Below are 24,138 nucleotides of genomic sequence, written 5' to 3'. Positions count from 1 at the left end.
AGTTAGCAAACTAAATGTTTAATATGAGGCTTAATATTTAGCCTGCTAATCAAATATTTAGTTTCCTAATCAGTTTAGCTTGACAACTGAATATTTAGTTTAAAGCAAAATGTTTAGCTTGCTAACAAAATACTTAGTTTTCTAAGTAAATATTTAGTTTGGAGCTAAATATTTAGGTTGAAAACTCAATAGTTAGTAAACTAAATATTTAGTTGCTTGCTGTCAAACTAGTTAACGTGCCAATTAATAAAATATTTAGCTTGCACTCCCAAGTTTTCTAGTGAAATATTTAGTTTGAAACTGTAACATGTATAAATGAATGAACATGCTCAAAATGACTGAAATGTGAACCCACATTTCTTTGCTTATTGCTGTTCGTTTTTGACTGTGTAACTTTACAAACGGCACCACATTTTCCCATAATGCAAAGCGGTATGTGGGTCATAAATGGGCTATGGCCAGAAAGGCAGCAGAGGTAACCACCGAACATTTCACTTTTCTCCTGAACGCCTTCTACAAGCAGAATGTAGCAACTCGATGTGGATTTCCAAGTCAGCTCACCATGTCTGCCAGAGCGATGTAGAGGAACATCCCTCCAGCCAGAGCGAAGATCCAGTTCGGAGAGAAACTGTTGCCGGCCAGGATCCCAAAGCCCATGCCCAGGTAGCAGCAGCAGGCTGACAGGAAGTTAAAGAACAGCGCCTGCTGGATGCTCATGCCGGCATTCAGGAGGATCACAAAGTCTCCTGCAGAGAAAGGAACAGTCATCATCAGCTGCTAACCATAATGTGGCGCAAACTGAAATTATAAAAATTAATTTGCTTGTTTTCCAGACTCACCGAGTTCGTGCGGGAACTCCTCACAAAGAATGGCCACAGAGGTGCTGATGCCCTGGAAGACCGAGGCGGTGAAGGAGGCGCCGATAGCCAAGCCGTCGATGAAGTTGTGCAGGCCGTCGCTCAGCGTGATCATCCAGGCCAGCGTGCCGATGTCAGAGTAGGTCGTTCCTTTCAGCCAGTAGCAGCCGCCGCCTCGGCCGCCAGACCGCGCCGCCGCTGCGCTGTCCGGCCTCTCAGACTCCTGGAGAGACGGGAGCAGAGCTTGGTAACCAAACCGAAATGACTCTGGGATGGTTTAACAACTCATCCAGGAGGCAGCAAAAGCAACTCCTAAAGCTCTGAAGGCATCAGGTGAGGTCAGAGTTACTGATTTGGTAATAATATTGAAGAGAAAATGGCCTCCACTGTGGCGTTGCCGAAACATTAAAACCTGACTGAAATCAATTTAGTGTTTCTCAAAGTAGGAGCCTCAGAAAGCTGAAGTAGAAACAGAGAAGTATTTTTTAATTTTAAACTTTTCATCATAATTTTTGTTTTTGTTACTCAGTTTTTTTTGTTTTTTTTTCTAGAAAATTTAAGTTAAAATAATTCATCTCCTTTTCTGATTGGCTTCTAGTCAAATTCATTGAGCTGCTTTGCTCCTCAAGCAAGAAATCAAGATGTTTCTGACCAGTCAGACCAAAGGAAGCGACTTGTTTTAAAGATTGGACTGGGACTGTAGCAGCGTGACCTAAAAAAGGCCGTCTGTGAAACCCTCCAATGTGGCTGGATTAAAAGAAATTGCTCCACAGTGAGGTAAGATTCACCGCTACTTATTTGCAGCATACAGAGCTAGAATAGATCTGTGCTGTGTTACCTTTGCAGGAGGATTCAAACAGTTTGTAGTAAAGTAAAATAATTTGTCCTGTTTTACGTCCGATCCCCACCTGTGGCGCCTGTCCGGGGCTCAACATGAGCTCTCCCTCGCTGGCCTCGTCCACTTTCCCCTGCGCCAGGCCGCCGGCCTCTCCGTTCTGCTGCAGCTTCTCGCCCTCCTCGGCATCCCTGTCCGGGGCCGAGTAGTGATCTGCGCCGCTGTAGTGACTGTGGCTGTGGCTCTGGGTCGAGGAGGCAAAAACAAAACGATTAACGATGTCAAAAACAGCAAAAACTGATGAACAAGAACATTTAATAAACCCTCCATGTTTATGATAAAGATCCCAGAGCAACCAGAGAGAGAAATTTTTACCTATAAGTTGTACTAAACTGAGAGTCGCACTACTTCAACATGTTCTTACTCAAGTAGAAGTAAAAAGTACCCATCTAAGAAATAAAAAATATATATTATATTACGATATACATGACCTATACCAATAAATAATACATCTGATAGAATATTCAATGTTCGAAATACAGAATATTCTCTGAACTTCGATCCAGAGTGATTTGGTGAAATCAACTCACTCTCTCACTCTTTGGTTACCTAGCAACAACCTGCTGGGCAACAAACAGTTTCAAGTTCCCTCCAACTCCGGTTACCTAGCAACAACCAGTTGAATAATTTTGCCACCCTTTGCCTCATAACTGCTTAAAAATAATAATAATAAAAAAAACAGCAGCACTGAGAGGAAACTGTGGATAAAAAGGGAGGTCACCTGCCAGATCGGCATTATTTCAGAGACTTAAAACAAAAATACTAACCAATCATTATATCAATTTATATAAAACGCTTATAAGTAAGAGTAAAAAAATACTTGTAAAACTAAATTATTTTCCAAAAAGTTACTTAAGTAAATGCAACTAGTTACAACCCAACCATATATAATCCCTCTAGGTTAAGAGTGTCCAAACTTTTTACTTAATGAGCCAAAACTGTCAACAATTGAGGGATACAAAAGATTGCTTTTTAATTACTTTTATTTAAAAACTGTAAAGAATTGGCACAACTAACATAATATCTTAATACAGTAAAGAAGTCTGGTTTCCATAGAAAAGGGAGTTCTAAGTTACTATAGATCTAAAAATTACGTAGTTTTGTCTTGTTTAAAAAAAAACAATCACTATCTTAATGTCGATGGTTTTTCTACACTGCAAAAACACAAAATCTTAGTATTTTTTGTGCAAAAATCTTAATACACTTTAAATAAGACAAAAATAATTAACAAGTAATTTTTCAGCAAGATATAGGAGCTTTTTTAAAGCCAATAATTTCTTAATATTGATGAAAAAAATGAAACACTAGTTCTAGTAGCATATTATTTAGCTTATAGTGTAACTGGAAGCAACCACTAGATGGCGCAGCTGTTTCACAATGAACTCCTTTATTTTATTCTCACAACATTTTGTGAATTAAATAAAACTGAATTTATTATCTTAGTCTCACAGTTTCAATCAGTTTAGTTTTTAAAGAGCAAAAATGGTCAGATTACAACAAGGCCACAAACCTGTAATAAATTATTTTGTTTGGGGTTAAAAAAAAATTATAATGTTGAGAAGAATCATGAAACAAGTCACCACTGAGCACTACTTAATATTTACAAGAAAAGCTCGTTTATTGGAAACAGAAAGAAGAAACCAAGTTAAATTTTGTTCATTTTATTTCTCTGCATTATGAGGAGCATTTTTACAAACAATGATTCATCTTCTTGAACTTTGACTGACGTGTAAAACGCCCCGTTTAAACAAAGGCAATGCAAACAGCCTGTAGAGATTCTGAACATCCTTTTTCATCACATCAGTTATTAGAGAGCAAACATCCCATCCTACAAGTCAAACCTGCTGCTGATTAGCAGAACAAGTTCAAGGTATTCACGCTGTGGCATGTCAGCTGGAAATACCAGTTGGAGCAAAAGTTTCGTCTGGTAGGGTTAGGGCTAGGGTTAAAATATGTGAAAATATATATAATAAAACTACAGAGCCTTACAAACTGATTCATATAACCTGACCTTTATTGACAATTTGTCTTATTATGGTCAAAATCTTTAGTGTGACAAAGGAACAAAAACTTTGAAGTTGGATTATGTAGAAACACTGAAGCAATGTTTAAAAATGTTTAATCAAGATAACTGCAAGATCTGTAATTAATCACAATTAATACAGAACTAAATATCAACAAAATAAGCAACATTTTCAGTTCAAAAAACCTTTTTGCTGCTAAATGATTGAATAAATACACACATAAGATCAACAAATACTTCTTTAGAAATGTGGGCTGTAGACGCTAACACTAGCGTTAGCTCCTGTGCATTGAGAAGCTTTTTTAGGCTTGAGTAGCTTCCCTAGAAGGCTAACTCCTTTTAGCACAGCTTGAACAGTAATAGTCTTTTTCAGGGTCTCATCAGATCGTTTTCTGAAGCAAAATTAACATCCAGTGGGCCGAGAGAAACAGCTTTGTTATACGCTGTTGTTTGCATTGTTGTACCAGAAGCATGCAAATATAAAGGTTCCAGCTCGGGACTACTGTACATAAAAAATATATATATAAAAAAACAATAAATTGACTAAAATCTATGTAATTAAGTAAAATTATCAAGTTAGAATTTGGGTCTTACCCAAAATCTAAAGCCAAAATAGTTAAAAGTAGCTTGAAGTTGACAAATGTTAAAGTGTCAAATCTCAAAGAATGATGAATATTTGGGGACATGGCAGGCTGCAAACCTGGCTCAGTTTTTACAGGTTCAGTTGGGAAGAAAAACTCAATATTCAAGTAAAAACTGTGAGAGGTTAGTTAGTTAAAGGTTCATATAAGTCGAGTCTGCAAAGCGGTGCAGTAGGTGGCACTCTTACATTGTCACTGATACCCAATCTAGATTTTTTGTCAACATCAAACTAATGTGTGGGATTTAGCAAATAGAAACAATTTATCTCCTAATTTTAGTAAAACAAAAACATTTAGTTAGACTTAATCTCAAACAGCAAGAACAAAGAAAAAAGTCCTTTTTCATGAAGCGTATGTTCACTTCGGGACCAGTTTTGTCACATTTGAACCATCTTAGGTTGCAGTAGTTGGACAGAACAAAAGCAGTGTTAATATTAACTCACCCCTTGCTTTTGCTTAAGGAGAACCTTGAGAACTTTTTCTGTGAAGAAGAAGAGGTAGAAGCCTCCGAAAACCACGGCCGATTTGGATACGTAGAAGTCCACCATTGGGTCGAAGCCGAAGGCCTAACGGACACAGAGAATAATCTGTTAGTTTGAGGAGATTATCAGGAGTGTATTCTGTAAACAGGAGTCAATACTGCTGTGTGTTTTGTTTAGGTTTATACAGTTATTGTGTTTCTGGTAAACTTTAGTGTGTTGAGGTTGCGTCTAGGTCAAAACTAGTTTATTTAATCATAAAATTAATTATGAATCTCTTTACAAGTCATTTTATAGGGCAGAAGTCCAATAAGAATCCAGTGTTACAAGACAGATTCAAAGCTCAGAGAGTCATTTACCTGGCGCCCTTTGAGCTTAAAGGTGTTTTCAGATAATTCAAGGTACATGTATTCGAGGAGTTGCACAACTGCGTCTGCACAGTTGAGAAAATGTTTGACAGTATTTGAGTCTTAATCCCGCCCACTGAAAGTACTCTAATGCCGTACACTGTAATAGAAATTTCAGTTAAATCCATAATTATTCAGAGGCAGATATAAGTTTAAATTAAGCTTTAATTTTACTAACATGCTTTTTTTATATATATAACTGGAGGTGATTTTCCCATTATTGCAGTGTATGCCAATTTTAATCTGATTGATAATATGTGGGAGGAATTGAAGATTAGGGATAGAGCAATGGTAAATGTAACTGGGGCCTGCCCGACGTGTGCGCGTTACTTTGGACCCAGAGTTCTGATGCTTAACATGTGACACGTCCGTGCAAGCCAGCAAGCTTGCACAGCTGGACTTGCCTTTGGTAAATATCAGGAGCACATCTGTGCAGTTTAATGACATGCTTGACATGGTCCACCACCAGAGTGGTGGTCCACCATAAGGACCTGGTTCCTTATGAACCAGGTCAGCCATAGCACTATAGTGATGGACCTGGCATGAGCTTCAGTCATGAAGCTGACCTGGTTCATTGCTACAGTGCAATGGATGAACCTCATCCACAATGATATTCAGTCTGAGACTGACAACTATAAGCTATAATATAAGGTTCTCACTAACGGTGCGAAATAAATAAAAAGATAAATACAGTGGATAATTGTTTTTTTCTAGAAAATTTTCAACCTTCATACTAAGGATTTTAATTCACATTCAAAAATTCTGAGAAATAATAAATTTATGTAAGCAAAATATGACTAGTCACAGGAAATATGTATTCTTCCCACAATGGGAGACCTGTCTCTGCGCAGGTGCTGTGGTAACTAACCATAGCACCTGCGGTGGCTCTCAGTATGGTAGAGAGTTTCTCTATCCTTATGAGACACCCAGTGTCGGTCTCAAGGACCCTGACAAAAAACCATAAGCCCTAGCAAAATTTTGAAAACATTTTACAGGAGCAGACATGTGTATCTATGTCATGACCGACTTTGAGATCAATAGGGTGATATTTGTGGCCGTGAGGGGGAGTTAAAAATAGTTTTGGAGTCAGAAATCCACTGTGTTGTGTGTGTGAATCAGAGAGAAAAATTCCTGACTCTGAGACGCTAAACCTCGTTTTTTGCTTGTTTTTCGCAATTTATGTCATCATTTTAACTCATAATCCCACTAAAAGTAAAAGCTCCCTTCTCGGGATCAAGCTGAACATTGTGATACCACTTTTGTGGGGATACACGCAGCGGTACGAGCCGCATTAACGGTGATGGAAGAAAATAAATAAATCAAGATGTAAAGAGACCGCTTATTGGGTGTAGAACAGCAGGTTCTTGCCACGCATTGCATAGGCAGGCCCCAATAATCAAAACATGGAAGGAAACATACTAAACTCTGGTTTTAAATAAAAGGAAGGATTTGATTACTGTAATGCTAATACAGATTTGTTTTTTATTTTTAGAATAAAGTATGAATTAAAACATTTTTTTCCTTTCCTCTCAAAACAGTTTTAGAGGATGTCTGCTCACATTTTCTCTAGAAGCAAACATTTTAGTTGAAGGAAAAAATTTAATCTAAATCTGCCAGATGTATGAGTAATTTCTGGCCCTACAATAGATTTTTGGCCTAAAGAAATAAACTACTTTTTAGGAATGTAAGGTGTCTTAGTTTTACTGGGCTTAACGCAGATTAGCAGCCTCATAATGCCAGCCCATTAAGGAGGCTTTAAAGCTTCACACAAAAGAGGATGAGTTCAGAGGATTAGGCTTGCTTCCTCTGACATCTTCACTTAGCTTTTGTTTAATGTAAGCCAGTAAATAACTACAACAGGCTTTAAACTGGCCTTTAGCCTCCAATTCCATCCCCAAATAAAACCGTAAAAGTAAAATTTTAGCGCTTTATTGCATCATAACCGACACATCTTCGAACGGCGCGGTTCAGACGCTTGATCCGATCACACCCAGGCTCGGTTAAATACATGTGTGAACGTGCTAAAGGCAGATTGAAGATGGCATGGATCAGAACACCTTCAGAGATCTTCTAAGACATTTTTATCTGCACTAGTTTAGCTTAGCCGTCTGAATACAATCTGCTCCGAGCCACGATGAAGCAATCTACTACCTGACCACTCACTGAACTCAGGACGCCCATAGGGCTCAATTATTAACTTGGTGAAGCTAACGCTAATTAGCATTTAAGTGATAATAAACGACAAAATGCTTCCTGACCGTCCACGCAGCCCCTCGACTGAATGAGCGCTGTTATGGTGATGTTTAAGGGGCTTGTTGGATGTTTATTTCAAAACAGAACCGCAATAAATTCATTTTTTTTCCCCACACGGACTAGTATTGGACCGCTTATTTTCTCGTTCCGCCATCTTGTGTCAGCGGCGCCCTCTGCTGGATGGCGACCAAACAACAACACTACACCAAGTTCAAACGTACATTGTTAGTTAATAGATTGGAACTAATTTTAATCTAATAAACAATAGATATTTAATCATAGTCGAATAATTGTTTGCATCCCTATTTGCAATAACTGGCAATGAGTCTTTAAATCAATGTGGGTGAATACTAATTAGTATTTTAGTAATTATTCTGACAATCTAAAAAAAAGGCATATTCTGTAGATGTTTTACTTACCAACTTAATTTTTTTATACAATATTAAAATATACCAAAGTATGCAAATTAATACTTCAAATCCTTTTTAGATAGGAAAATAAATATTTTATTGCTTAAAGTGTGATAAAAGCATTCCTTTTATGAACTCATGATCATTTGTAGCAAAGGATGTATCTGCAACTAAAACTTAATACAGTGTACGGCTGAGCACTTGATTTTTTAGGTTAACCAATTAATAACTGCGTAGTAAAAGGTGCTTAGTAGGAGATTTTATTTGATTTTTGCCAAATTTGAACCAGGTGTTTTTTGTTTTTCTTATTCTAAATTCAAAATGTATGTATATTTTGTACAGTTTTGATTTAATTACTGCCCAAAGTGCTATATTCTTTCAGTAAATGATCTTTTTTGAGTTTGTATACTCCAGTTAATGATTAATCGATTGCTAAATTAGTTGACGATCATTTCAATAATCGATTAATCATGATTAATCTGACTAATCATTTCAGCCCTACTGCATTCAATCAGTATTTCTATAAATTCATTGATGTAATCTACCTAAGTATTTTTGAGTCTAATGTGATTTAACCCTCATACGTTTTTTTTTGTTTGTTTGTTTGTTTTTTGGTGATTAATTAATCTAAAACAATTACAAAAAGACATTCTTACAGTAGAAACTCAAGTAGAAAACAATAACTAACAGTAGTTGAAGCAGGAAAAACCCAAGAAATTTTTAGGTGGATTAAATGATGTAAAATCAACACCAAGAATCTTTGTGGAGAAATGAGAAACAGCCCTGAGGTATGTAACTCTACCTCGGGGATGAGCTGAAACAGGGCGTTGGAGTACAGCGTGCCAATGGCCAGGGCTATGAAGTAGAGCAGCAGCCGCTTGTAAAAGGTTTTCTTCATGAAGGGCACCACGCTGGCCCCGATCAGTGAACACAGAGAGATCAGTGTCACACACAGGAGCCCATAACCCCAAACTGACCAATGGAGCAGAAAGGAAAGACAAAGACAGCCAGTTAGTGCAGTGATTATCTTATCTGATTGATTATCAGGGTAAAATCACCAAACAAAGATTCCTGTAGGAGAAAGAATTAAACAAGGAGCCCGTTATCCGGTGGGAATCTGCCCTGAGGATGATTATTTACCTTCCTGTGAGGCAGCATTTGAAACCAGTCCATTTCCTTCACAGAGGAAGTCATGACAGATACAGACCTTGTTCCAGGCTGCTCAGATATGACTGCACGGCTACAGGGAAAACCTGAGCAGCGTCACTGCTAACAAAGGACACCAAGCCAACTGCAGTGGAAATACTTCATGTATCTATGTGTGTTTTTTACTAGGGATGCACGATTTGTCGGCCTGAACATCAGCATCGGTCGATGTTTGTCTTTTTTGTTTTTTTTGTCTTTTTTTTTTACATATCGGTATGGATAACTAAAACTTTGCTGCCATTTGTAAAAAGAGAGTCCTTTTGTCACAGAATCGAAAGGTTTCGGAAATGTATATATAGCATTTAATATCAGTTATCGTTCATAACAGGAATATAAACATCGGATATTGATATCGGTCTACATTTTCAGACCGGTGCCTCCCTAGAAAACACTACATTTTTCTGTTTATATTGGGGCAAAATACAATTTATTTGGTCTTTCATGGATTAGTGAAAAACCAGACTGACTCTGATAAAGACCAGATCAATTTTAAGTGTATGTATTTTATGTATTTTATTTTGAATGTTCATGTAACATCTACACATAGATACAAAAAGCATGTCAAATGCCATGTAAGGTGAAGAAAAACCACCATCAAGAAACAAAAGCAGGAAGAGGAAAACCACCAACTAGAAACTGATCAAAGGTGAAACAACTCCCTCTTCAAAGAATGAAAGCCTTCAACATACTTTTCAGCTTTTTTTTGCTTTTGTTTGTGCTCTGAAAAGGTTTGGATGTGTAAAAAGGTGTAAAAGATGTACGAATACAGTCAGCTAGCAAACCTCAGGTATGAGCTGTAGGACGGCTGTGGAGAAGAGCGTGCCAATGGCCAGAGCGATGAAAAAGTTCAGCGCATGTTTCATGCAATTCGTCTTCATCAGAGGTACGATGGCAACTCCGGTGAGAGAGCAGACATTGATCACAGTCACGCTCAGAAAAGAAAAACCCCACACTGCACGTGGAATAAAGAGGAGCATTAAAACACTGTGAAAAACCAACTGAAATTGCGTCTAGTTTTCAGAAATGTGTTTTAAAAAGTCCACTTTTTTCCACTTTAAAAATGGTTTTAAATATTAGCTGTTGAACATAAAGGCTGTAGAAGAAAAAATAAATAACAGTAAGCGTGATAAAATACCAATAATACAATGTCTAAAAGGTAAAAAAAAAAAAAAACAATCAAGAGTTGTCACAAAAGGAAAACATTAAATATAAACTACAAAACAATAATTAAACCTGTAAAAACAACAAAAACATTAAGAAAAATCAGCTTTTTTATCCAAAGCGGTTGCATCTGCAAAGTTTCTCAAATAAAATGTGAATTTGTTAGTGTTAGTAATGCACCTGTTGATACATTGAGACATTGTTCTTTCCACCATGTGCCCTGTTGCCTAGCAACCGATCCAGCACTGAACAGTAGCTGCTAAAAATGGAGTTTGAGTTTTGTTGCTACTTATTTAATCAATTATTAAATAGGTTACTGAATTCTTGAAATAAGGATTTTCTTGTAAAAATAATTAATTTTTTAAAGTAGATGACAAAGTACACAACCGCTTTAAAATGTTAACTTTTTAAGGCGTTAACATTTAAGATGTTAACGCCTTAAATAAACAGCCACAGTTTTTGTCCTGTTGTCTTGTTTGAATTGTAAATTATTCAAATGTTCAGCATTGAGGAAGAGGATTAAAATACTCTTTGGCAGTACATTTGCCAAAAAGTAAAAATAAAAAATACAAAGTTCCCAGAAAATTTTTTTTGTCTACTTTTGAAGAAAACTGAACATTATCTCTAAATTACAAGATTTAACATGCCATTATTATTTTTTATTTTACCCTAAAATGTTTAGAAAAAAAGAAACTTAAAATCAGAATAATGTGCATGCTCCAAAAAATACCTTTTTTTTTGTTTTTTAGCTAAGTTTGTTTGCATAGCTTTATTTCTTTATAAAGAAACTGAATTTATGTATTTTATTTTTAATTTCCTGTAATAAATCCATCCATCTTCTTTACACCCTTGTCCCTTAGTGGGGTCGGGAGGGTTGCTCTCCAGCTAACGTTCTGGGCGAGAGGCGAACCCAGAACCTTCTTGCTGCAAGGCAACAGCTCTACCAACTGCGCCACTGTGCAGCTCCCTGAATAAATATTTTCAGTAATTCAAAAGAGTTGAAACTCAACCAACAAGCACTCAAATTCTTTGTGAAGACAGTTGGTGATGATGATGATGATGATGAAGCAGAAAAACATCAGCGAAGACACTAAATAGGAAAATAACTAATGATGTTTTTTAAAAATATTTCCACATAGGGTTCTGTAAACAAATTAAAATGTTCATGTCAAAGCAGAGATAGCTGAGGCATGTATCTAAATGACATCTGCCTCGGTGCTGCTGGGAAATCTCTGCAGGATCTGAAAGGGAAAACTGCTGAGGAGCCAAAATAAGCTTCTCCTAAGGGGGTGAGGCGAGGTGAGAGCGGCTGAGGAGGAAAAACAAATCTGTCGGTACAGAGAGGGAGGCCAAACTCTTTCTCTCACCTGTCGAATGATAAATACAGGACACTTTTCCCACAGCAAAATTCAAGCACTTCCAAGGTAAGTTTTGCATTTTCAAGGTAAGTTTTCAAACCTTGCAGATAAAAACAATACAAATTAACTACAAATATGACATAATTTATTAGTCATTACTAATATTTTGTGACAGTATTCCACATCCTACAGTAGGGACAAGTTAAACTAAAATATAACAAAATTGTATGTTTTGGAATGTGTCTCAACTGTTTCTTATCTGGTTTGCCTGAAAACAATACAAAACAATCTCTAAAAATATTCTCGCTAAGGTTTCTGGCATTTAATTTGGTAATTCTAACTGACCTAAAACAACAGAAGTGTGGTTTGGTTTAACTGCAGAGAGTGAGAAAATAAATGTTATCTTTCCAAATTCAGGCTCTTAATCCAACATTAGATTGGACTTTATTTAGAAAAAAACTTTGTAGTCTGAATATCAAGCACTTGCAAGGACTTTATATAGAATCAAGCACTTTCCAAACCTTGAAAACACCTACTTTCAAGGATCTCAAGCACCAGTTTGAAAACCAGCTGCAAAAATCTAAGTAATTTCACTCTTATAGATGTTCTCTGCAATATTTTCTGCAGTTGAAAAAGTAAAATGACGTCTGTGTGATCAACAACAACAACAACCGACAGGAGCCTCTCTATTTTCAGTATCTTCAAGAAAAACTACTTCCAGGTCCTTCAAGGACGTCCTGCAGGCTGTGTTCATGCAGCACTATGGATTGAGTTGCAGTGACTCAGCTGCTGATGAAAGATGAGCTTTGCCATGGGGACCACTTCATCTAGATTAGAGCCATACCACAATATGAATATGCAGGTGAAGCATTATTGGTGAAGCTGAAAGACTGTATTTATCACTCAATAACCTAAGACTAGAAAGTAGAACATTTGGGGGATCAATAATTTAACCTTAAATGTGCTTAGATGTCTAAAAATGACAATGAAAGCGCTAGAAAAAAGTTAAGAGATAACAACAAAATGTATATGCAGTCATAAGAGTTACTTATGCATAAATATGTAAAAAAAAAAGGCAGAAAAGAAGAAAATACCTATGTTCACGCTAAACCATTAAACACATAAGAGTTAGCTGAAACTAACGCTAAACTGCTAAATACATAAAAAACATTAGCAGATGCTAACGCTAAACAGCTAAGTACATAAAAACATCAACAGAAACTAACACAAAACCACCAAACACATAAGATCATTAGCAGAAGCTACCACCAAACTGCAAAATATATTAAAGCATTAGTAAAATAGCAAAGCTACTGCTAAACCACTAAGAATTAAATTAGCATAAGCTTCTGCTAAACACATAAAAGAATTAGCAGAAGCTAATGCTAAACCACTAACCACACTGAGCAACTTAGCACAAACCAACGCTAACTACCAAACCATTAAAAACATTAGCAGAAGATACTGCTAAGATGCTAAACCATGACAGAATCAGCAGAAGATAACGCAAAACCACTAACCTCATTAACATTAAGCAAATTAGTTGAAGCTAATGCTAAATCACTAATCAAGTAACGTCTTAGCTGTGACGAATTGAGGGACTAGCATGCTAACGTTTATGATTTTTCCCAGTAAGACACTGCAGCATTCTTCTCACCTTCTGCATCTGAAGGCCTGGGGGCGGGGTCAGTAATTAGCTCCTCCCCCTTTTTCGTCTTGCAGGTGCCAGCGTCCAGCTGCTGCAGCATGGTGGGGCACAGCTTCTGGAGACCTGGCCCGTCCAGCCGTGACTGCTCACTGATGCTGTAAATGGCCAGCGTGTCTGCAGGCAAGCACTGGGAAAGCAAACATTGGAATGAATGAATGAATGAATGAATGAATGAATCAATCAATCAATCAATCAATCAATCAATCAATCAATCAGGACAGAAAAACAACAAACCTACTGCTAATTTATTAACATCTTTTCATCAAATACGACTTTTAAGAGTTGTTTAGATTTATTCAAAAGGGAATCAGGTTTCAAAGTAACTTCAGGTGGTGTTTTTTTTAATATACCAACCACTAATCATACATCTATCTGTGCTAAGCCTGTTGCAATAATCCAATAAATTAACTGAAACAAGCGTGATCATTTCCATTTGCATGATTGTTTTTCTTGCGTTTCTCTCTTTTTCTAACAAAAACTGGATAACGAAAGTCTTAAGTTTGGTGCTTAGGCCTCAACTAGCCCGTTTTCAAGCACAACTTTGTTTACAGAGACTTCATAATTAATCTTATTTGTCGTTTCTGTCGTTTTATTTATTTTAGATATTTAAATGTTTACCAGTGATGCCTTCATCTTTTCGAGAACACAGCCTTTTTCCTGGAACAGTTACAAAATCACTGCAGCTTTTGCAGAACAATTTAGGACACGAACAGAAACTCGTGATTTGATCCATAAGTAAAATCTGCAGTTTATTTTGTGTCAGAATCCTCTGCAACATTACATAACTGTTTAAATGTTCCCATTTCCTACCATATTACTTAATATGGTAGGACAGGAGGTTATTAAACAAGTTTAAGAATAGTTTCCAGCAGCTATTTAACTCTATGCAGATGGCTCATATCTGACCGCATTACTGTAGGAAGAGAGCAGTAAGTGCTGCTAGGTCAAAGGTTACAGGTTTGTGTCTTGTTCTTTGAGGTGCCCACCTGTTCAAACAAAAGACTTGCTGGTTTTTATTACCTTATTCCATTACAGCAACACCCAGCTGGGAACAAAATGGAGCTTTTTCTCTTATTTTTCCAAGAACTCAACCTAAATCAATTCAAAAGCAGATCAGCGTCCGTGACACTAAGTATGGGAAATATGAAAACTATGCCTGATTCTGCTCCGACACAAAGCTGGGGAACAAGTCGCTCCTCTTCCTCTGAGATGTGAACATGAAGGAGTAGCTGCAGATTTATTGGTCCAAGCAGAGATCAGATCAGAACCACATGAAGCAAAAACTGAACGTCAGGTTGGAAGAAAAACCTGCAGAATCTTCCAAACCCAAAACGTTTTCCAGGCTCCAAATATCATCATTACATCCACTAGAAATTAATATGGTACTTTAACTAGGCCTGCCATGATAACACATTTTACTGGACGATAAATTGTTCCAGAAGTTATTGTAATAAACAATAACAAAACAACAGAAACAACAAATAAAATGAATTATAAAGTCTCTATAAACAAAACTGTTGGTCAAGAAAGGTTTAGATGAGACTGAAGCACCAGACTAAACACTTTCATCATCCAGTTTTGGTAGAAAAAGGGAGAGAAAAGAGGAAAAACAATAAATCATACAAATTAAAATTATTGAGTTTGTTTTAAATTAATCACGCGATTAATCTATTTGTTGCTTATAAATAGAGAAATCAGACATATATGGAATTTTTACACGAGCCGGCACTTTAATGCATTAAACATTTTAACAGCATCTGTTTGGACATTTTAATTCAGATGAAATGATTAAAGTGAAAAAATATCTATATTTATTTTAATTGTATTTTTGTTTTTATTGTTGCCTCTTTTAAGACCTTACAATGTGTCTTTAGGTATTGTTAAAAATGTCTTTCAAAAACACATAATTACTTAGTCGTATTTTCAAATTTCCTGTCAACTTTAAGCATTTTTTCACTCCCGGCTTAGCAAGTTTTCTGGGGGAAACCCTGGATCTGTTTAACCTTTTATATTGTCTTTTCCTCTTTAACAAACCTGCTGACTCACCAAAGACGTTGGAAAATATTTAGCTTACTAAGATTTTGTTTTTAAGTGTCTTTTGAGTCATTGTGATCCATAATCCTGACATATCGTAAAAATCCACCGAGTAAATGTCCTGACTAGAGATAAATAACAGTTCGTACCTTGGAGCTGTTTGTTTTGGGTGGCGTAACTGTCGTTGTCTTTGCCTCATCTCGGCCGTCGTTTGAGCCTTCACTTTGGCTCTGACTCAGCAGCGCCAGGAGGGAGCGCAGCTGAGGCACCGTGATGGTACTGTTGTCTCCGTAGCGGGCCAGCAGGTCCTGGAGAACCTGGGCAGGTAACTGTGTGTCGCTTTGCTCCTGACACGTCACCTGGCCGGCCCGGCAGAGCAGCACGGCCACCGCCAGCAGCAACACCGGCTGGGAGAGGAGGGAGGTGATCGTCATAGTGACCCTGCCATGAGGGGACCAGATGGGCATGACTTCTTTAAAAGATGGCGGGTGTTATCTGCAGGCAGGAAACAATGAATCACACGTTTAAAGCTACGTCAGTCCAACTGAAAAACACGTATGAACATATATTCTGTTATAAGGTGACGTATTATGGTCCTTGAACAAGTTGCACAGTGCAGTATGACGTCACAAGTGCAAGATCCCACCCCCATCTCCCTGCTGGAGGGCAAAGAGCTTTTAGCTAACGACGACTAGCAGTTATCAATATAATGCGCTAAATCTTAAATATATGTGTGATGCATAAAAGAAAAGTGGACGCAGTGCTTTGCTACCAATTGTCAACACTACGGCAACAAGATAACAAGGTCAGAAAAAAGTTTTAATTAAGAAAAAAACAACAAAGGAGAGGGAAGTAGTTCAGTTACGCTAGCTTGACTATGACATCCATAACATGTAGCTTTGCTGTGGAATTAGGTGTTTTTCAGTTCAGTTAAAAAAAAACAAAAAAACAACATAAACACCAACTCTGATAGATCACCAGTAGAGCAAGTGTTTAAATTAGCTCATCAACCACCGCAGCGTTAGATTAGCGAATAGTATTGATAGCTATTCTACCATAACGATCACACATTAGCGGCGTTTCTGTCAGTTACCATGGCAACAAGCCTGCGTATAGCGTAGCCGACACAAAGAGTGACAAAAAAAATACGAGTAGTTTTGAGTTATTCTTCAATGTCTTTTTCTGTGCTAGGAGGACAAAAAAACAACAAAACAAAACAAAACAAAAAAAAAATCACAAAAAATTATTTTGTAATTCAAATCAGAAAAACAGTATGGCCGCTAATTATTTTCAACTTTGGGATTCTCGCCCATGTTTCTAAAAACTTGGACAGCCCTTCTTTAAATCCAAATAAGCTGCCGCTGGCCTCAACCCCCCAACTCAACCTTTATACTCATGGGAAAATGGCTGCATACAGAAGCGTACTAAACAACTGTATATCTTAGAAAAGCAGAAGTGGAGCCTCCTGCACAACTAACAAAAATGCAACAAGTGGTTTCTGTTGCATTCTTGTCTGTTCCAGCAGCCATTGTACAGCACATACAGTGGTAAAAACAGATGACCAAACAAGCCGAGTTCAGCTTGAGTTGCTAGGTAACAGACAGAACTCCACTGGTGTTGCTAGGTAACAGCACAGCGTGACTCAACAATCAGGAGGTTTTTGAAATGGCTCAATTTCCAGGCACCAAAAGACATAAACTTGTTGTCATTTAACTTGTTCCATAAATTACAGCATGTGAACTGCAGATATGCTCCACTGCTGCAGAACCAATGGAAATTCAAGCTTCCCCAGCAATTACACAATAACGCATTACGTAAATAAAACAGAAACATAAATGGATCCGTTTAATGTTTGATTCATTCAGCTGATGATTGTCTGACCACTACAGGAAACTCACTGAACACTGAGAATCATTTCCATACCATCGTTTGAACCATTAAGATGACAAAAAAAAAGAAACTAAGAAAACAATCCAACAGCAGAGACTGTGACGTCACAAAAAGTAACTATATGGTCACAGCACAGCAGAACACTGTGAATTCGCCCCATAAACGCAATCATTTCCATTTGGACTGAAATGATTAATTGGATTAATCGTATTATTAGTTAGCTTGCATAAATTCTTTTTTTTTTTTTTTAAGTCCTAGCTAGCAGTTTTTCCCATCTGAGACTGATCAATAATATGTTTTCAATATATTATTTTTTTAAAGGTTTTGTTGGGTTTAGTGGCCTTTATTTGAAAGTAGTTTGACAGGAAACAAGGTAATGAGAGAGGGGGAAGACATGCGGCAAATGTCGCCAGGCCGAGAATCTAACCTGTGACCACCGCCACAAGGACCAAGGCCTTAATATGGGGGTCGTACTTTGCCTCTGCGCCACCACAGCACCCCATATATTATTGTTAATATACTGTATTCTGTTTGGCTGAGACTTCACAATCCATATCATTTATTGTTGCAGTTGTTTAGTTTATTTTGGATATTTAAAATGCTTTCACGTTCCAGTGTTAAATGTTCTTTAGAAATGAAAGTTTCTTGATCTTTGAGGCCAAGTTGCATTGTTCTGCCTTTAGCTTTATATTAGTTAAAAATGACAATATTATCCTTTATCGCAATAATTTCTAGGATAATTTATCTTCAAGCTAAATTTGTTACCTTGACAGGCCTACATATGATCAAAATATCAGTTATCAGCAACGACACATTTTTAAATCAATGCATCCATCCATTTATTATTAATTATTTTCCCTCCAAAATCTAATTAACCAAATATTACAAGATTTTTAAGACCAGACATATAGAGCGATGTCTCCTCTGTTTAAATATTTTACGTCATATAATTATGTTCAACATAATTAGATTAACTGGAAGATAGAAAGGTTTAAATCGAGTCAGGACATGCAGCTGATGATAATCAGGGTTCAGTAAAGCTGGAAAGGCAACAGCAGCTCAAATTACGCTCCTTACAACCTTGAAGGGACGTTGAACCCTGATGGAAGTTTTAGATGTGCTGCTGAATCTAAGGCGGCTCTGAAAGCAAATGGGTCCCAAAATATCTCTACAGAACAAAAACGGGTGCATCCATCTTGTTTTACTCACTTCCTGACACCAAGTTTGACGCTGAGATTAAATACAAGCCCAGCATTTCTGACCCTGATTCACTTTAGAGTTGCCTGGAGACGTAAATGTAAAGCTGGGCCAAACAAACAGAACCATTCATGTTTGTGCTTGGGATGAAATGCTCACCTTTTTTCTCTGGACTCCCTGACGGTAGCTGCTACGTAAAGTGCTTGATTCAGTCCGTCTGGCCCGAGGCTCGGACCACGCAGAGCGATGCCCTCTGTTTACCTCGTAGCCGAGACGGAAAAACTGCCTAAAGGGAGCGGATGTGTCTTCGAGATAGAGCTGGACTGTAAATAAGAGATAAACATTAAGGTTAGAAGGAAAAAAGAAAAAGCAGAGTAAGAAACATGAAGTTTGATTCAACTCACTCAGCTTTTTTCTCCTCTATAACATTCAGAGTTAAGCATTATGCCATTCCTGATCTTTTCCAAAACTGTAGTGAGCATTCCTAGTTGAATTGTACCCAGTAATTTTAAAAGGGAAGGTCACCCTGGTGTTGTACTCCGGACAGAGAAACATTACAGCCACAAAAATGCAGTTCAGCTGCAATGAAGAAACACAGTAAACAGCAAAACTATCACATTTCTGTGACAGAGAGCAAAGAAAGCAACAATCAAATAAGCCTCCTTTAACAAGAACAGCTTCTTCTTTTTAGCATATTTCTAAAAACAAAACACATTAACTGTCTGCCCTCTTTCTGGATAGTAATTTAAAATGCACTTTCTAGATTAAAGGGGAAAGCAGCATGTAAGGAATGTAACATGTAAGCTCCGGAAAGTACTTTGTTACAGGCTGCAGATTACAGGAAGCACCTTGTGCATTCTGGAAAATAACCGCCAAGTTTAGAAAAACCAACAAGTAATTTTACAACGGATTACTAAAGTAACTTTTATCCAAAAACTCAGAAATATTTTAATTAATCTGAGAAATTAAAACAAATTCTAGAACCTTTGGAGAAATTTCTGAGCTCCAAAAGTTCAAACTTTTCAATAAAACTTTTTTTTATATATTAATCTCAGAACTTTTTTCTCAAAACAATTAAAATTGTTGAGCTCCAAAAGTCAGGAATTTGTTAGAACAAAAGTAAAACATTTTTAGATTAATCTCAGAAATTTGCAAAAAATACAATATTGGAAAATTTTAAGAAAATAACTGCTTTTGTTTTTTAAATTAATATCACTCATTTTATAGAAAAAACTCAGAAATTCCCAAATTCCAAAATCAAAAACTTATAAAAAAAAAGAAAGAAAGAAAAAAAAAACGTGGAAATAGCTGAGCTTCAAAAGTTAGAAAAAAAACAACTAAAAAAAAGTTTTAGATTAATTTCTGAACTTTTCTAGAAAAGTGTGAAAAGTCAAACATTTTTTGACTTCTACACTTAAAAATGGAAATTTTCTAAGATTATTCTCAAAATTTCTGAGTTTTTTCAAGCAAACTTTCCACTTTTGGAGCTCATTAATTTCCAAGCATTTTTCTTTAGCAGAAATTTACTCCTCCTTTTTGTTTCTATCTTCAATGCCCCTAATACACCTTGTCAATTGTCATGTGAATTTTGAACTAAATATTAAAATGTCGCATTAAAAATGCAAATCAGATCCAGTTCTGTGAGCTTAAAACACATGCATACATTTAAATGTATGAATCCATTGAACATTTAAATGTGAGTGTTTTCATCCATATTAAGTCCTGCACTGGGTTTGATCAAAAGGTTTCCTTTTCTTAACTTGTTTCCACATTTCTCTGGGCTGAAAGGAAACAACAAGACTGTCGTCTTCGATTAGTCCACCCCTCTGAATCGAACTAAACCCTGTCTACAAAAATCATCACGCTGCTGTTGATCAAATGGAGGCTTAGTGTAGTAAGAGGGAATAAAGAGGAAAACTCAAAGAGGAAGAAAAAAGAACATCATAAGCCTCCTTATCCGTTACTTTCTATTCCTTTATCTCCGAGTATTTGCAGTTTCATAATCGAGTAAAGAGTCAGAGGACTCGGTACTGGCAGCTCTTGTTGTTGTTCAGGAGAACAGGAAGGTCAAGGCTGCAACAATTGGTCTATCTAGAGACTAGAAACTGCAAACAGGACACTGAGTGAATAATAGGCTAAATATTTCTGGCACTAAGCAAGACATTCAAGTGCATTGACGCTCATGCTTTAAGATAAAATCTCAACAACTAACTAAACCTTGAAAGTAAAAAGTCTAAATCCTGTTTTTAATCGTCTCTAAGTGAATAAAGAAAGTGACGATATATCTTAGTTCACTTGAAATGAGACAAAACTAACCAGCACATAACTTTTCAGTAAGATAGGAGCTTGTTTTAAGTCAATAACTCCTTAATATATGATTAAAAAATACTTATTCTGCTATCAGATTATTTCATTTATAACAAGACATTTTTCCAGGGGTATAAGTGAAACAATCTGCCAATGAAACTAGAACTTTTTCAGGAATTATTAACTTAAAACAAGCTCATATATCTTAAAAGTTACTTGTAAGTTAGTTTTGTCTTATTTCAATTGTACTAAGGTATTTGGACTAGTAACTAGATAAAAATAATTGGTAATATTTCGTGTTTTTCCAGTGTTTAACATATAATAGTCTTGAGTTTCTATGAATAAACACAAAGTGCCTTTATAGCCAATATAAGCTGCCAGAAGTGAAGCAACATCTCCTTCCTCTTCCACATTCAGTTTTTTAATGTCAGACTGGAACATTCTGGAGTTAAAGTCTATCGTCATCTTCATCATACAGAAAAACAAAGATAATTAGAGCATCAGACATCCTTCATTTTAACAAGGCTTAATATTTCATGTTCAACAAAGAAGATCAAGACAAAGAAATGCAGCCAGTTAACTCTGGTTAATGTGAAATGTACCCACCGATTGGCGCTCATTATGACATTTTCTGTTTTTCAAAGAACTCGTTGGGAAAGATTTTTAAAATTTACTACAACTTCAGAGTGAAAAAATAAAATCTAATAGAAACGACAAACAGAAACATTTGTTTCTGTTTGTCGTTCGAAATAATATCCAGAGGAACTCTGGTAACTTCCTCTTTCACTTCAGCAATATGGTTTTCTTTGTTTTCAGCCTCTCAACAGATTGGAAAGGGAAAGATTTGCATTGGAAACAGAAAATAAAAATATCTTTTTAAGCCTCACATTAACACATTTTGTTGGATGATAAAACATCCTAAAATTATTGCAATAAGTGATAATAATGTAATTTTGATACCATTTTCAAGTAATATAATAATGGCATAATAATACTAGCATAACCTCTCAAAGATAAAAAAAAAACTAATTTCTAAAGAACATTCAACACTGGAACTGAAAACATTTTAAATATCCAATTAAATCCGTCACAATGAGGCGAAAAATTATCCCAGGAGTTATTGCAATATACGATAATATTGTTGTTATGCGATTAATTGATTTATTGCTTTATGCGACAGGCCTAGTTTTTCCTTAATTGCTGCTCCGAGTTGTGACGCTTCCTGGACTCCAAACCTGCTCTTCAAGTCTGTATTCTTAGAAAGTTTCTACCACATTTTATTGCGCTGTGAGTCCAGAGTAGCTGTGGACTCAGAAAAACACATAAAAACGGAGAGAAGCCACTGACTGTGATGCGCAGTCAATCTGGATCTGCTGCCACCAGCAGGAAATGACAACTTTATCATCCAGAAAATGAGAATGACGAGCCGACAACTTATAAATAGTGCAACATTCCCACATGCAAGCATGCATGAACTCACTCCCGTCATCATCGGCTTCATCAGCTGACTGAGCAGAAAAACAACCTGGACGTCTGAGGTCAGACACAGCAACAAACATCAAGCAGGAAACCAAAGTATACAGAATGAACAGTATAAAAAAGGTTCGTAATTACTCTCACCATGCAACAAATTCACTTTTTTTAAGTTTCACCACAAAGGAAGAGTTTAAAACTCTTTAAATTGTGAATTAAATTGACAGAATCATTGATAGCTTCAGATAAGTAGGCTGGTTATGATAAATATTGCTGGATGATAAACTGTCTTGTGATAAATGATAATATTGTTGTTTTGAGACCATTTTCAAATTAATATCCACATAAACTTTAAATTCTAATAAACATTTAAAACTGGAACTGGAAGACATTTTAAATATCCAAAATAATCAAACAAAATAACAGAAACAACAAATAAGATGAATTATGAAGTCTATCTCAACAAACCATCAAACTGAAAACTTTATCATCCAATTTCTGGTAGAAAGAGCAAGAAAACAATAAACGATGTGGATGGAAATTATTAAGCTTGTTTTATCATGCGGTTAATTGCTTTATTGTGACAGGCCTAACATTGATTTTAAAAATTAGTAGCTCCACTGGCAGATCATTTCACTTATAACGAAACTAAACATTTTTCTCATGTTATAAGTGAAATAATCTGCCAGTGTAACTGGAACAATAGTTATTTACTTAAAAGAAGCTCCTATTTCTTGCTGAAAAGTTACTTATAAGTCAGTTTTGCCTTAGAGCACTGAGGCATTTGCACTGGAAACTAGGCCAAAATACTTTAAGATTTTTGTTTTTGCCTAAAAGTATTTCTCCAGTTTTAATTGCATTCTGCAGGAACAAGAATAACCAGCTTGTGGTCACAACTCTCTTTCTGCAGTTGCAGCTTAAACTCACTTATAAACGTCTCTGTTCCTAAAGTGCAGATCATAAAATTAGCCAAGAAGAGTCAGCGCGGAGATAATGTTCTTTCTCATCCTTTAGTTTGACTAAAACTCTGTGGCCTATCAGAGGAAACTCCTGCAGGTGTTCATCATGTAAACGAGAGCAGAGAGCCTCCCAGCTGCAGACGAGGTCTCCTCCTGCATCGGGTTTCATCTCAGCTCACTGAACTTCAAGTCTTCTAAATCTCAGCTACAGCCGTGCCAACACTGAGACTAAGAATCAATTAAACAGGCTGGAGAGGAGATTCACACAGCTTTACTTTTAGGTAATAATAGTGCGCTAATCTTCACTTAAAACTGTTTAAGTGCTGTCAGTGTTCTTGGCAAATTAATTACATTAAGTTTGTTGCAGCCTTTTGCTTTTATGATCTGGCTGCTCAAAAAACAAAATGACCAAAAGTCAAACAATTAAACCTCCAAGACTGAATAACTAGAGATGGGAATAAATACAGATAATGAAACAAGCTGCAAATGTTCTCTCAGTCTTAACTCTTAGTAAATAGAAGTGGCCAAATTTTACAACAGTGTATTAGTTATTGATCTCACTGGAAAAACTTTGGAAAAAATAGTGACAACAGCAATTCCGACAATTTCAAACATTAATTGGAATTTATTGTGAAAACAATAAATTAAAAATTCTTACAATGATAAGAAATTTATAATAAATTATAAATGATATGACAAATGCCCACACCACGCTGCATGTTTATGGCCCGTCTATATTAAAGTGAAAAGGACAAAAACAAAAGGAAAAAATATTTATCTTGCACTTAACATTTTCCATTTAAGAAAATTAAAGTCGGTCATTAAAGAAAAAATCTCATCCTAAAAATTTGGCCACGTTTGTACCATTCTGAACCTACAC

At 36.4% G+C, this 24,138-nt stretch overlaps 1 protein-coding gene across 4 annotated transcripts in view; it reads right to left on the bottom strand.

Moving 5' to 3' along the window:
• slc39a14 (solute carrier family 39 member 14) overlaps positions 1-24,138 on the bottom strand; it is a 37,267-nt gene that overhangs the window by 2,149 nt on the left and 10,980 nt on the right. For 3 of the 4 annotated variants that reach the window (XM_016669135.1, XM_007547361.2, XM_016669136.1), the window contains 8 exons: positions 18,679-18,842; positions 15,582-15,927; positions 13,348-13,525; positions 8,768-8,937; positions 4,860-4,982; positions 1,766-1,936; positions 840-1,080; positions 562-746 (listed from right to left, as the gene is read on the bottom strand). In XM_016669135.1, coding sequence (XP_016524621.1) covers positions 562-746; positions 840-1,080; positions 1,766-1,936; positions 4,860-4,982; positions 8,768-8,937; positions 13,348-13,525; positions 15,582-15,899 — 1,386 coding nt within the window. In that variant the 5' untranslated portion in view covers positions 15,900-15,927; positions 18,679-18,842. Of the gene's footprint in view, positions 1-561; positions 747-839; positions 1,081-1,765; positions 1,937-4,859; positions 4,983-8,767; positions 8,938-9,953; positions 10,124-13,347; positions 13,526-15,581; positions 15,928-18,678; positions 18,843-24,138 lie in introns of all 4 variants that reach the window. The other variant, XM_007547363.2, reaches the window with a different exon arrangement.

Source organism: Poecilia formosa, unplaced genomic scaffold, assembly GCF_000485575.1.
Source record: "Poecilia formosa unplaced genomic scaffold, Poecilia_formosa-5.1.2 Scaffold20, whole genome shotgun sequence".
NCBI lineage: Eukaryota > Metazoa > Chordata > Actinopteri > Cyprinodontiformes > Poeciliidae > Poecilia > Poecilia formosa.
This window is presented reverse-complemented; position numbering and strand designations above follow the sequence as displayed.